We start from the raw sequence: 11829 nt of genomic DNA, 5'->3' as shown, positions 1-11829 counted from the left end.
CGGGCGCTTCAACAACAAGCCACAGCTGGGATTACGTGAACCTCCTCCACCAGGTTACACCACCTAGGACAAAAATACCTCTAGCTTCCACATCATGCCAGACGCACCTCTGTGCTTTCAGAGGTGCTCTTTGGGTAACCTCAATCTAGATTTCGGGGGAGCGGGAAGAGGGGGAGAGGAGACAGAGAAGAGAGGAGAAAGGAGAGAGGCAGGGAGAGAGGAGAGGAGAGAGAGTGGTGCTAGTTAAACCTTAGGAGAATGTCAGATACCAGCGCCCTGCTGCCTTCCAGCCTGCCTTCAACCCTTCCTGTCGAGTGATCCTTCATCCCTGTGTCCTCCATCCCCGGAGTCCGGCCCATTAGGTGTAGTCAGGACCCCCCAGAGGTCAGGATGCCCGAGCCCCTCCGGGAAGCGCCGAGCAGCCCCAGTGGGTCCAGAAGGGTCACGTCGGCGGCTCCTCCCTCAGCGCCGCAGCTCGCGGGCCGCCCCGCCCGTACCCCACACCGCCAGCGCGTGCCCGGCGCGTGCCCGGCGCCCGACGCCTGCCCGCAGGAGGCGCTACATCTCGCGCGAGCCCTGCACCTCTCGCGACACTTCGGCTGGTCCTCCGGTGCCTCAGGTCCTCACCCGGCGAGCCGCTTCCGTCAAGGCACGGCAGTCGCCGCTGCGGGAGCGCCTCGGCGGAGCGGAGCCCGCGCTGCGGGGTTGGGGCGCGGCCGCAGGCTCCGCCCGCTCGCTCCGCCCGGGTCGGGAGGTAGGCTGCTGCTGGGACATGCCCCGACTCCCTGGGCCAGGGCCGAGAGCGCGAGCGGCGGCGCTGCAAGCGAGTCCAGGTCGGCGCGGGGCACCCGGGCCGGAGCGGGCCGGGTGGGGGTGGGCTCCGGTGTCCTCTGGACCCCACGGCATCCGTGGGCGGCTCGGCTGCGCCCTGTCGGGGCGCGGGGCCTGGAGCTGGCGGCAGGAGTCGGTCAGGAGTGAGGGCAGGCCGAGGCTCTCGGGGATAACGGGGAGGCCCGGGGAGCGTTTGTCCCCGCTCTCGGTTTTGCGGTCCGACCGTGCCCCGCGGGGGCAGGGATGCTGCTCATGCATCTCCACGCAGGGCTTTGGGTTCAGCATTGATGTGATGTCTGCTGTGCTAGTTCACTTGGCGTTTGAGTCTTGCAGCGGTGCTAGTTCACTCGGCGTTTGAGTCTTGCAGCGGTGCAAACTCCTCTGTCATTCTCCGCGGAGGGGGTTGTTGAGGTCACCTGTTACTTTGCACCCGAAACTTGGGCTCCCAGTCTCCGTGGGCTGGTGAGCAACTGTGGCTGCAGGCAGAGTCCTGTTTGGGCGTTAAATGTACCACAGTCCCTATTGAAGAACACTGCTGATTCAGCCAAAATGATTCTTAAGTGACTACTTGTGTGTTTCATATTTTTAAGATTCGAATAGTTAAATAAATGTGTAATCGTAATGTGTCAGAGGTTTTAAGCTACCTGTTATAAGTATATGACACACTGTATGCTGCCATACTTGGAAGCAGTAGATTTTCAGCCTTTGGTGCTACGTTTAGGTTGAAGATTATGGTGAAATATCTTGTTACAATCAGTCTTGACCGTGTGTTTCTTGAAATTTCTGTGTTTGTTAAAGAGCTCATTATCTGACCATATGTGAAGCTGAACATTTTGTTTCCCTTCCCCCAAATAATTTTACATTTTTGTTTTAAGTTATGTAACTTTTATAATTTACAATTTGTTGTTTGTTTTCAAGATTGGCTTCCAAAAGATGATCATTTCGTCTGAGTGGTGGGGGTGAGAGGGCGGGGACACGTGTGAAAATTTACAGCAAAATAATTCTGATATTTTGTGTTCTAGAGCGAAATGTCATCAGTGGAATCGCACCAGGAGCAGCTGTCTCAGTCAGATCCATCCCCTTCATCAAATTCCTCTAGTTCCTTTGAGCTGATCGACATGGATGTTGGCAGCCTGTACGAACCTGTCTCTTCACATTGGTTTTATTGTAAGATAATAGATTCTAAGGAGCTATGGATCCCTTTCAACTCCGACGACTCCCAACAGCTCGAAGAGGCTCATGGCTCTGGTAAGAAGAAAATGGCCTCTAATCTCTCAAACTAAAAAGTAATGGTCCTTACTGCCATCGCTATTAAAGTTACATTTTAGGAGCTTTGCATTTTTTGTTCTTTGAAAACTACGCTAAATTTCTGCATATTATCCAGTATTTTCTGTATTCTAGCTTGTGTTTGAGTTTTGACCTGGAACGTGTGTGTCTGGAGTCAGGTGTCACACTGCAGAATGAACTAACATGCCATTTGTTCTCGTCTCATGAGACAGGAATAGTGTTGTTTATGGTATAGCATTATGGCTGTCATTAATTTACCCTTTTCTCTCTCAAGCAAAAACTCCAGAAAAATCTCTGTGTGTATGTGTGTACCTGTATGAGTGTGAGAGTGTGTGTGTGTTGTGTAGGTGAGTGTGTAAGAGGCATTAATTGTCTAAGAAAAAGAAAAGCTGTTCAGGTAGTATTTTTTCTTTAAAATATGATTGGGTTTTTTTATGATTGGTTTTTTGACATTTCTAAGAAAAGCAGTTCATGAGAAAGGTATGAACTAAATTCTGTTTGCTTTACTATGTCACCAAGTAGAAACTTCACATTTCACGTGAAAGTAAGAGTGTAACTTGGGGTTTTATTTTGGGAGAGTTACTGTGGCATACTGCACTTCATTTCTCTTTTGCAACTCTTGCTAGGGAAAGATTGTAATGAGAGAGTTGTTCCCACGGATGGGGGCAGATATGACGTTCACTTAGGGGAAAGGATGCGGTATGCTGTGTATTGGGACGAACCGCCATCAGAAGTGAGACGATGTACTTGGTTTTACAAGGGAGACAAAGACAATAAGTACGTTCCCTACTCAGAGAGCTTCAGCCAAGTTTTGGAGGTATTCATCTGCTTCTGGTTTACTTACCATTTTCTTCATGTTTTCTTCTGTCATTTACTTTTTGTTGTTGTTTTAATTCTTCTAACATATTTTGTGTACTTCCAGGAAAAATTCGCCTGCTTTTATATCATACTTTATGTAGTTTCTCTTTGCAAGTTAGTTTCACGGTAAAGTTTTAATTTTAGATTTTAAATTGTATAGAAATTGTATTATACCAGTTGGGTGCTGGTAGAGCATGCCTTTAATCCTAGCACTAAGGAGGCAGAGAGCAGCCGGATCTCTGTGAGTTCAAGGCCACACAGAAAAGCCAGGACTAAACAGAGAAATCCTGTCTTGAAAAACCAAAGGAAAAAAAAAAGAAAAAAAATGTATTATACTTCTTAAGTGAATATAAATGTTTCCCTAATGGTAATTATTGTTAACATTTACAATATGACTAAAAACAATCTTTTGATTTTTTGAGACAGGGTTTTTCTGTAGCTCTGGAACCTATCCTAGAACTTGCTCTGTAGTCCAGGCTGGCCTCGAACTCACAGAGATCCACCTGCCTCTGCCTCTCGTGTCATGGAATTTAAAGTTCTGTGCCACCACCGCCTGGTGCAATCTTTTTATCTTTATTTATTTATTTTTTTAAAAACTTTTATTTATTTATTTAACTTTATTATGTTTGTTGGTGTGAAGGTGTCAGATCTCATGGAACTGCATTTTCAGACAGTTGTGAGCTGCCATGTGGGTGCTGGGAATCGAACCCGGGTCCTCTGGAAGAGCAATCAGTGCTCTTAACCGCTGAGCCATCTCTCCAGCCCCCTTATCTTTATTTTTTTTAAATGATTTATTAGCTTTTTATTTTATGTGCATTGGTGTGAAGGTGTCAGATCTTGTGGAACTGCATTTTCAGACAGTTGTGAGCTGCCATATGGGTGCTGGGAATTGAACCCAGGTCCTCTGGAAGAGCATTCAGTGCTCTTAACCACTGAGCCATCTCTCCAGCCCCTTATCTTTATTTTTTAATTAATTAATTTTTTGAAACAAGATTTCTTTGTGTAGTTCTGGGTGTTCTAGAACTTGCTGTGTAGCCAAGATGGCCTCAAACTCAGATCTGTCTTCCTCTGCCTTCAAAGTGCTGGGACTAAAGGTGTGCACCATGACTCATAACCATTTTTAAAATTTTTTATTTTACTGAGTGTTTTGCCTGTGTGTAAGGGTACCATATGTGTCCAGTGCCCATAGAGGCCAGAAGAAGGAGTTGTGTCCTCTGGAACTAGAGTTCTAGATGGTTGTGAGCTGCCAGGTGGGGCTGGGAATTGACTGCAGGTCCTTTACAAGAGCAGCCAGTGCTCTTAACCACTGTGCTCTTTCTTTAGTGTGTTTTTCTTGCTCTGAGAAATAATGCTGGTCTTCTTGAACTCGAAACAGAATGTTATTGACCTGTGTGTCAATATGAATAGTGATAGAATTCAAATTAGTATTTTTTTTTTTAATCTGTTGTTATTTGTTTTTTGCTTGAGACAGGGGTGTTTTGTTTCTTGAGACAGAGTCTCACATACCCCAGACCGGCCCTAAACTTGATAGGTATTTGAAGATGGCTTCAATTTCTGATATTCCTGCTTCTACCCCCTTCGATTTTTTTGAATCCATCAATATGCTTGGTTTTATGCCTTGCTGCGGATAGAATATGGGCTTTTTATATGCTAGGCAAGCACTCTTACCTTTTTGAGACACTGCATCTTTGTGAGACAAGGTCTTATTGTGTTTCTCTGGCTGACCTCAGATTCACAGTAATCTTCATGTTTTAGCCTTCTAAATGCTGGGATTACAGGTATAGTGTCCACACTTGGCTGCTGGTCATTGTAAAAGAATGTCCAATGAGGGGGCTGGAGAGATGGCTCAGTGCTTAAGAGCACTAGCTGCTTTCAGAGGACCCAGGTTCAGTTCTCAGCACCCACATGGCAGCTCACAGCTGTTTGTGACTCTAGTTCTAGGGGACCTGATCTCTTCACACGGACAGACATGCAGGCACAACACCAACGCACATAAAATAAAAATAAATAAAAAATTGTTTAAAAAATTAAAAATGTTAATGAGCTGGGGAATATAGGTCAGTCAGTGGTAGAGTGCTTGTCTAATATATGCAAGGCCAGGATTACACTATCAAGAGTTTTTAAATGAATTGGTTAAGTTGTAGAATGATTTTCTTGTTGGAATTCATTAATAAGTTCAGGTTTAACAAAAAGTACTTAGAAAGTATAATATTTTATTTATATTATAAAATTTTATTTTAAGGAAACATACATGGTTGCTGTAACTTTGGATGAATGGAAAAAGAAACTAGAATCTCCAAACAGAGAAATTATTATATTACACAACCCAAAGGTAAAGTGAATGAAAGCATGTTACTGAGAATAAGATCAAAGGTTAAGATATTACTAAGCAAAACCATTATCTTTTGTTCTGTGGACGCCACATAGGATAACCTTTGGCTTAGTTGATATTAAATTCACTATTTCAAAAGTTATTAATACTTATAGTCATTATTTACTCCATTCAGGTTTTACATAAGAATTTTATACATGTATGGTATATCCATTAATATAATGTGTCTGTGTGTGTATGATTTGTGTACGATGTGTGTGTGAATGTGGGTGTGCACATACAGCAGTGTGCGTGTTGAAGTCAGAGGACAGATGTGAATGTCAGTCGTGTTCTGCTGGAGACAGAGTTCTTCATTGTTAGCTAGTCCACAAACCTTTAAGGCTGCTCTGTCTCTATTTTCCAGAACCTGTGCTCTGCCTCCCAATTCAAGAGCATTGGTATTAAGATGCTTGTGCTATTGTGTCCATCACTCACGGTCTCTAGGGTTTTAACTCCGGTCCTACACTATGATAACAGTGAGTGCTTTGCCCAATGAGCCATTTCCCCAACCCTAAATAATTTTTTTTTTTTAATTTTCGAGACAGGGTTTCTCCGTAGCTTTTGGTTCCTGTCCTGGAACTAGCTCTTGTAGACCAGGCTGGCCTCGAACTCGCAGAGATCCGCCTGCCTCTGCCTCCCGAGTGCTGGGATTAAAGGCGTGCGCCACCACTGCCCGGCGCTAAATAATTTTTTTAGGGAAAATTATGCCACTATAGATTAAGAAAACCATCTACATTATGTAAGCATGTCTTTCATGTATAGGGTTGTTTTTTTTAAGACAGTGTCTCAACTATGGAGCCTTGGTTGGCCTCAAACTCATTATATAGGTCATACTAGCTATGTAGACCAAGCTGACTCACAAACTCACAAAAATTCTTGCTTCTGCCTCCCTAATGCTGGAATTAAAAGCATGCACCACCACACCTGGCCCATGCACAGGATATTATTGAAATATCTGTTAGTCTAATGTATTTTCAGAGTTCTCATCTTAGTCTATAGGAGTTATATCTCAAAGTTCCAGTTGAAGTTTGGTATATGAAAGATGTGTTTCTGACTTCAAAATGTATGAAATCATAAGTTAATGTAGACTATGTTACTCTGATCTTTTCTGTTTAAGCTCATGGTGCATTACCAGCCAGTTGCAGGGGCTGATGAATGGGGTTCAACCTCCACAGAGCAAGGGCGACCAAGATCAGTAAAAAGAGGAGTTGAGAACATCCCTGTTGATATTCACTGTGGTAATGTTAATCATTATTTTCTCTTATGTTCTGATATGTTGGTTTATTGTTTAAATTGTGACCTTTTATTCTTTGGTGTTACATTACTTTGAACCTTAAAAATGGTCTTTAATTATATGGCCTTATTCTAAATTAAGAGCAATATCATTTCATCTAAGTTGTTTGGGTTTTAGTTGTTTGTTTTTAGCAAAGGGTCTCATGTAGGTTAGGGCTGGCCTCAAATTTGTTTTGTAGCTAGGATAACTTTAAAGTTTTGGTACTCCTGCATCCATCCCTCTCGTGCTGAGAGTGCAGGTGTGAGCCTCAGCTGTACCCAGTTTATGTTGTACTAGGGCTTTCCCGCACGTGGGAGTGCACATCACAGCTCCAGTAGAGGCTAGTGATCTCTGAGTTTGAGACTCGCCTGATCTGCATAGATCTCAAAACAAACAACCAGCCAACCCACCTAGGACTTGGTGTGTGCTAGGCAAGCATTCTGCCGATTGAAGTACTTCTAGGTAATGTGTGTGTACAAGCATGTGAATGTTCAGGTGCTTGTGTCCAGAAGCATAAATGGGGAGACCAATAGTATGTTCACTGAACCAGAAGCTCACTGTTTAGGCTGGCCTGGCCGACCAGTGAGCTCTGAGAACTGTTTGCACTCTCCAGTGGTGGGGATGCAAGCACAGGCAGCTGTGCACTGATTTTTATTTGGGTGCTGGAGACTGAAACTCCGGTCTCCGTGCTCTTGCACTCTTCCCAACCAAGCCACCTCCTCGGCTCTGGGTTTTGTCTGTTTTTCTTTTGGTCCCTAGTCTCTGAACCATTTATTTCTCAGAAATACAGAATGCTTCACAAATTTGTGGGTTATTCTTGTGGAATATTATTTTAAGGTGTGTTATATTTCTTCGTGCTGCTTTTTATAATGCAAAAACATGCATTTGTTTGATTAAATAGAATTTTTAAAATGCAAAAGACATTTGTTTTATTAAATGAAATTAACCTGGGAGGAAGCTGCATCAGCAACTAGCTGACAGGAAGTGGTAGGGAACAACCAGGTGTAGCAAGTGTTTTTAAGTGGGAGCTGAGAGAAGGTCTCATGGGTTTTTTGGGAGCAAAAGAACAAGGAGAAGAAGGTTTGCTAGTTGCGATTCAGTCTCTCTCAGCTAGCAGAATTCCACCTCAACCTTTGAATCCTGATTTCTACAGACGAGTAGGGATCTAGATAATGTTTCCCTCAATGGCGTTACGGAGTTGCAGTTGTGGATTAGGACAACACTTGCTTAAGGGGCAGCCACTGAGTTGGGGGAAAAACAGCCAGCAGGCTATCCTTACAAAGGGCCATGCTAATCTCTGTATTGATTCAGTTTCAGCATATGTGCTACTGAAGTGAATTCTGGCTTTTTATTCTTTCTGGGTTTGTTTGTTTTTCTTCTGTAGCTTTGGAACCTGTCCTGGTACTCTCTCGGGCTGGCCCTGAACTCACAGAGATTAGCCTTCCTCTGCCTCCAGTGTGCTGGGATTAAAGGCGTGCACCGCCATCACCTGAACACTTTTTTTTTTCTTTTTTGAGGTGTGGTCTCACTGTATAATTCAGGCTGGTCTACTCCAGTGTTTATTTCCCAAGTGCTGGAATCACGGGTGTATGTACATCATCCTCGCTGTGCATACTGTGACAGCAGAAGACTCATTGAAAGTCACTTCTCATCAAGAAGCCACTGTATAAAAGGAACTGATTTAGTTCAGTTTTATAAAGTTTGATTCCTCCTGATTAACTAGAAATTAGTTTTTGGTAATTTCTTTTTTTTTTTTTTTGGTTTTTCGAAACAGGGTTTCTCTGATTTTGGAGCCTGTCCTGGAACTAGCTCTTGTAGACCAGGCTGGTCTCGAACTCACAGAGATCCGCCTGCCTCTGCCTCCCGAGTGCTGGGATTAAAGGCGTGCGCCACCACCGCCCAGCTGTTTTTGGTAATTTCTGTCCTTGATTTTCAATTAAGGGAAACTTTTTCAGAGGAAACTTAATGGTTATTGCTAGCTACCTATGGTCACTTATGGTTAATTTTAAACATATTTAGCTAGATTACACAGTGCTTTTTCTTGTGCAGAAGAAATTATTTGTTTCTTGAACAAAATCTTAGAATTACTGTAATTTAAAAGACAAATTGAAGCCAGGCATAGTGGCACATACTGTAATCTCAGCACTCAGGAGGATCTCCGGTTTGACCCATTGTGGGCTTCGTAGTGAGTGCCAGGCTAGCTTGCAGTTTATAAAAGCAACTCTCTCATAACCAGCAAATTAGCTGGGCTGTGGTGGGGCACACCTTTAATTCCAGCACTTGGGAAGCAGAGGCAGGCAGATCCCTGTGAGTTCAAGGCCAGCCTGGCCCACAAAGCTAGTGCCAGGACAGCTAGGGCTGTTACACAGAGAAACTCTGTCTCGAATAACCAAGAGAGAGAAAGATAAAAGAAAATTAAAGTTATTTCTTTTTTAAGATTTATTTATTATGTATAAACATTCTGCCTTGATATATGCCCGCACGCCAGAGGGAGGGCACCAGATCTCAGTACAGATGGTTGTGAGCCACGATGTGGTTGCTGGGAATTGAACTCGGGACCTCTGGAAGAGCAGCCAGTGCTCTTAACCTCTGAGCCATCTCTCCAGCCCCCTTAAATTAAAGTTAAAAAGGATTCAGGGCACAATAACTCATGTCTTTAATCCCAACACTTAGGATGCAGAGCAGGAGGCAGATCTCTGAATTCAAAGCCAGCCTAGTCTACATAGTGAGTTCTAGGACAGCTACAGCTATGTAGAGAGATGCTGTCTCTACCCTCCCTCCCCAAAGAAGATAAACTTAAAATTTCAGCCTTTAAAACCATGACAGACATTATTGGAATGATTGGTAAGAGTAGAACAATTAGATAAGAAGAATGTATCAATACGTGGATTTGGTCACTGTACTGTTACACAGAGGTGCATTCTGAGGAAGCATGAAACCTAGTGATGAAGTCAGTTTACTTCCAGATAATTCAGAAAAATAAATACGTGTGTATCTATACACCCAAGAAGAAAGCAGAGTAAAATTAATGTGATTATGAATTTGTAACTGGAATTTGGTTTATGCCCGTGATCCTAGGATTTGGGAGGTGGAGGCAAGAGGTTCAGGTGAAGGTTAGTCTCAACTCCACGCCAAGTTCAGGGTCAGCTTGGGCCAGACCCAAGGTCAAACCAAAACACTAAAGCAAAGAAATTTGGGTTTTTTAAAAGTGCATGGGGGTTTCTTAGTATTTTTTTCTATAGCTTACAGTTACTTCAAAATAGTTTTAAAACCTGAAAAAAATCTTCAAGGACATTTTAAAGAATACTTACAGTCCCAGCATTCATGAGGCAGATAGGTGGATTTCTATGAGTTCAAGGCTAGCTTGAACTACATAGTGAGTTTCAGGCCAGCCAGAGCTATATAGTAAGATCCTCACCAAAAAAATAAAGAAAAAAATTAGAAAATTAATGTACTATTACTAGATAGTTAAATATGTGACTGTTTTGTGGTTTTTAAATTATCTCTTATTTTAAATTTTGATATAACCTATATCTAATTTTTCTTTTTAATTTTACTTCTAGGGGAACCTTTACAAATAGATCATTTAGTTTTTGTAGTCCATGGGATTGGACCAGCTTGTGATCTCCGTTTTCGAAGCATTGTTCAATGTGGTAGGTTTGCAGAGCGTACGATAGATCACTTAAGAATTGTTTCCTGTGAGCCAGGATCAAGCATTGTCTTTTGGTCGTTGTCTTAGCTCCATAAGAAGATTTGTAGAGTTAAAGATGACAAGGGAGTGAAGCGTCCCAGCTGAGACCTAAGTACTAGGAATTTCCAGAGACTTAATACTCTTAGCTAGTAATCCATGAGTGAACATGCCTCTAATCGCTGTGAGTTGTTTGTGATTTAACCAGCCTATTCATAGCCAAATTTAGAAAGAACAGTAAAAATGGGAGTTTAAGTAAATAGAAACTTATTGCTGCAATTAATACCATGGCAAACCTCAAGCTTTAAGCCATTTTGAAAGGTAGTGTCTTCAAAGCTTGATGTTATCTAAAGTCTGCCCCACTTGGGAGTTCCCTTCTACTTGGCAATGGTTCTGGATAAACTAGAATTATTATCTGCAAGGTTCAGGTTGATGTGATAAGAGTGTTGAACAGCAGTGTGTGTGTGTTTCCTTCTTTTTTTTTTAATCTAAAGTATTAGGGCTGAGGAGATGACTCAGCAGTTAAAAGTACTCAGTGGCTGGTCTTCCTGAGTTTCAAGCCTTGATTCCAACACCCATGAGGTAGCTCACACCTTATGACTGTCAGCTCCAGGGGATCTGATGCCAACTTCTAGCCTCTGCTGGCAATGCATGCATGTGGTACAGACACACACGCAGAAAAAGCACACATATGAGTAAAATAAAAATATTTTGGGGGCTGGAGAGATGGCTCAGCAGTTAAGAGCACTGGCTGCTCTTCCAGAGGTCCCGAGTTCAATTCCCAGCAACCACATGGTGGCTCACAACCATCTGTACTGAGATCTGGCACCCTCCTCTGGCATGTGGGCATACATGGAGGCAGAATGTTGTATATATAATAAATAAATAAATCTTTAAAAAAAATATTTTTGTTTTGAGACAGGGTCTCGCTATGTAGCTCTGGCTGTCCTGGAACTCTCTCTGTAGACCAGGCTGGTCTTGAACTCACCTCTGCCTCCCAAATGCTGGAACACCATTATGCCTAGCTAAAAATGTTCTTTTGAAAAAATATAAAGTACTGGCTAATGGATGCTTTTAAAAACCAGGAAATTTGACTTTTGAGTAGCTATCTTGCCAGTGTACTAGCCTATTATTTCTGTCTGTCTGTGATTTTTTGTTTTGTTTTGTTTTTGTTTTTTTAACAGTCTCTCCAGCCGGGAGTGGTAATGCATGCCTTTAGTACCAGCACTCAGGAGGCAGAGGCAGGCAGATCTCTGAGCTTGAGACTAGCCTGGTCTCCAGAGCAAGTTGTAGGATAGCTCAGGCTACACAGAGAAACCCTGTTTCAATAAACAAAAAAGAAAACCAGTCTCTCACTTATGTAGCTCTGGCAGGCTAGGAATTAATTATAAGAACCAGCTGTTGTCAACTTGAAGGGTTCCACCTGTCTTTGCCTCCTGAGTGCTGGCATTGAAGTTGTGAGCTATCACTCCCTATTGCCTTTTCCTTTTTTAGTGAACCTCGACTATTTCTCTTTCTTTT

At 42.8% G+C, this 11829-nt stretch overlaps 1 protein-coding gene across 4 annotated transcripts in view; it reads left to right on the top strand.

The window, feature by feature from the left end:
* Positions 1 to 620: 620 nt before the first annotated feature.
* The window catches only part of Ddhd2 (DDHD domain containing 2), a 33872-nt gene continuing 22663 nt past the window's right edge, over positions 621 to 11829 (top strand). Inside the window, exons 1-6 of one of the 4 annotated variants that reach the window (XM_075986414.1) lie at positions 621 to 754; positions 1854 to 2079; positions 2745 to 2935; positions 5219 to 5308; positions 6465 to 6585; positions 10184 to 10273. In XM_075986414.1, the coding sequence (XP_075842529.1) occupies positions 1860 to 2079; positions 2745 to 2935; positions 5219 to 5308; positions 6465 to 6585; positions 10184 to 10273 (712 nt within the window). In that variant the 5' untranslated portion in view covers positions 621 to 754; positions 1854 to 1859. Of the gene's footprint in view, positions 834 to 1853; positions 2080 to 2744; positions 2936 to 5218; positions 5309 to 6464; positions 6586 to 10183; positions 10274 to 11829 lie in introns of all 4 variants that reach the window. The other 3 variants (XM_075986416.1, XM_075986415.1, XM_075986413.1) reach the window with 3 other exon arrangements.

This window comes from Microtus pennsylvanicus, chromosome 9 (genome assembly GCF_037038515.1).
Source record: "Microtus pennsylvanicus isolate mMicPen1 chromosome 9, mMicPen1.hap1, whole genome shotgun sequence".
NCBI lineage: Eukaryota > Metazoa > Chordata > Mammalia > Rodentia > Cricetidae > Microtus > Microtus pennsylvanicus.
The sequence above is the reverse complement of the archived record's forward strand: the minus strand, read 5'-3'. Positions and strand labels throughout refer to the sequence as shown.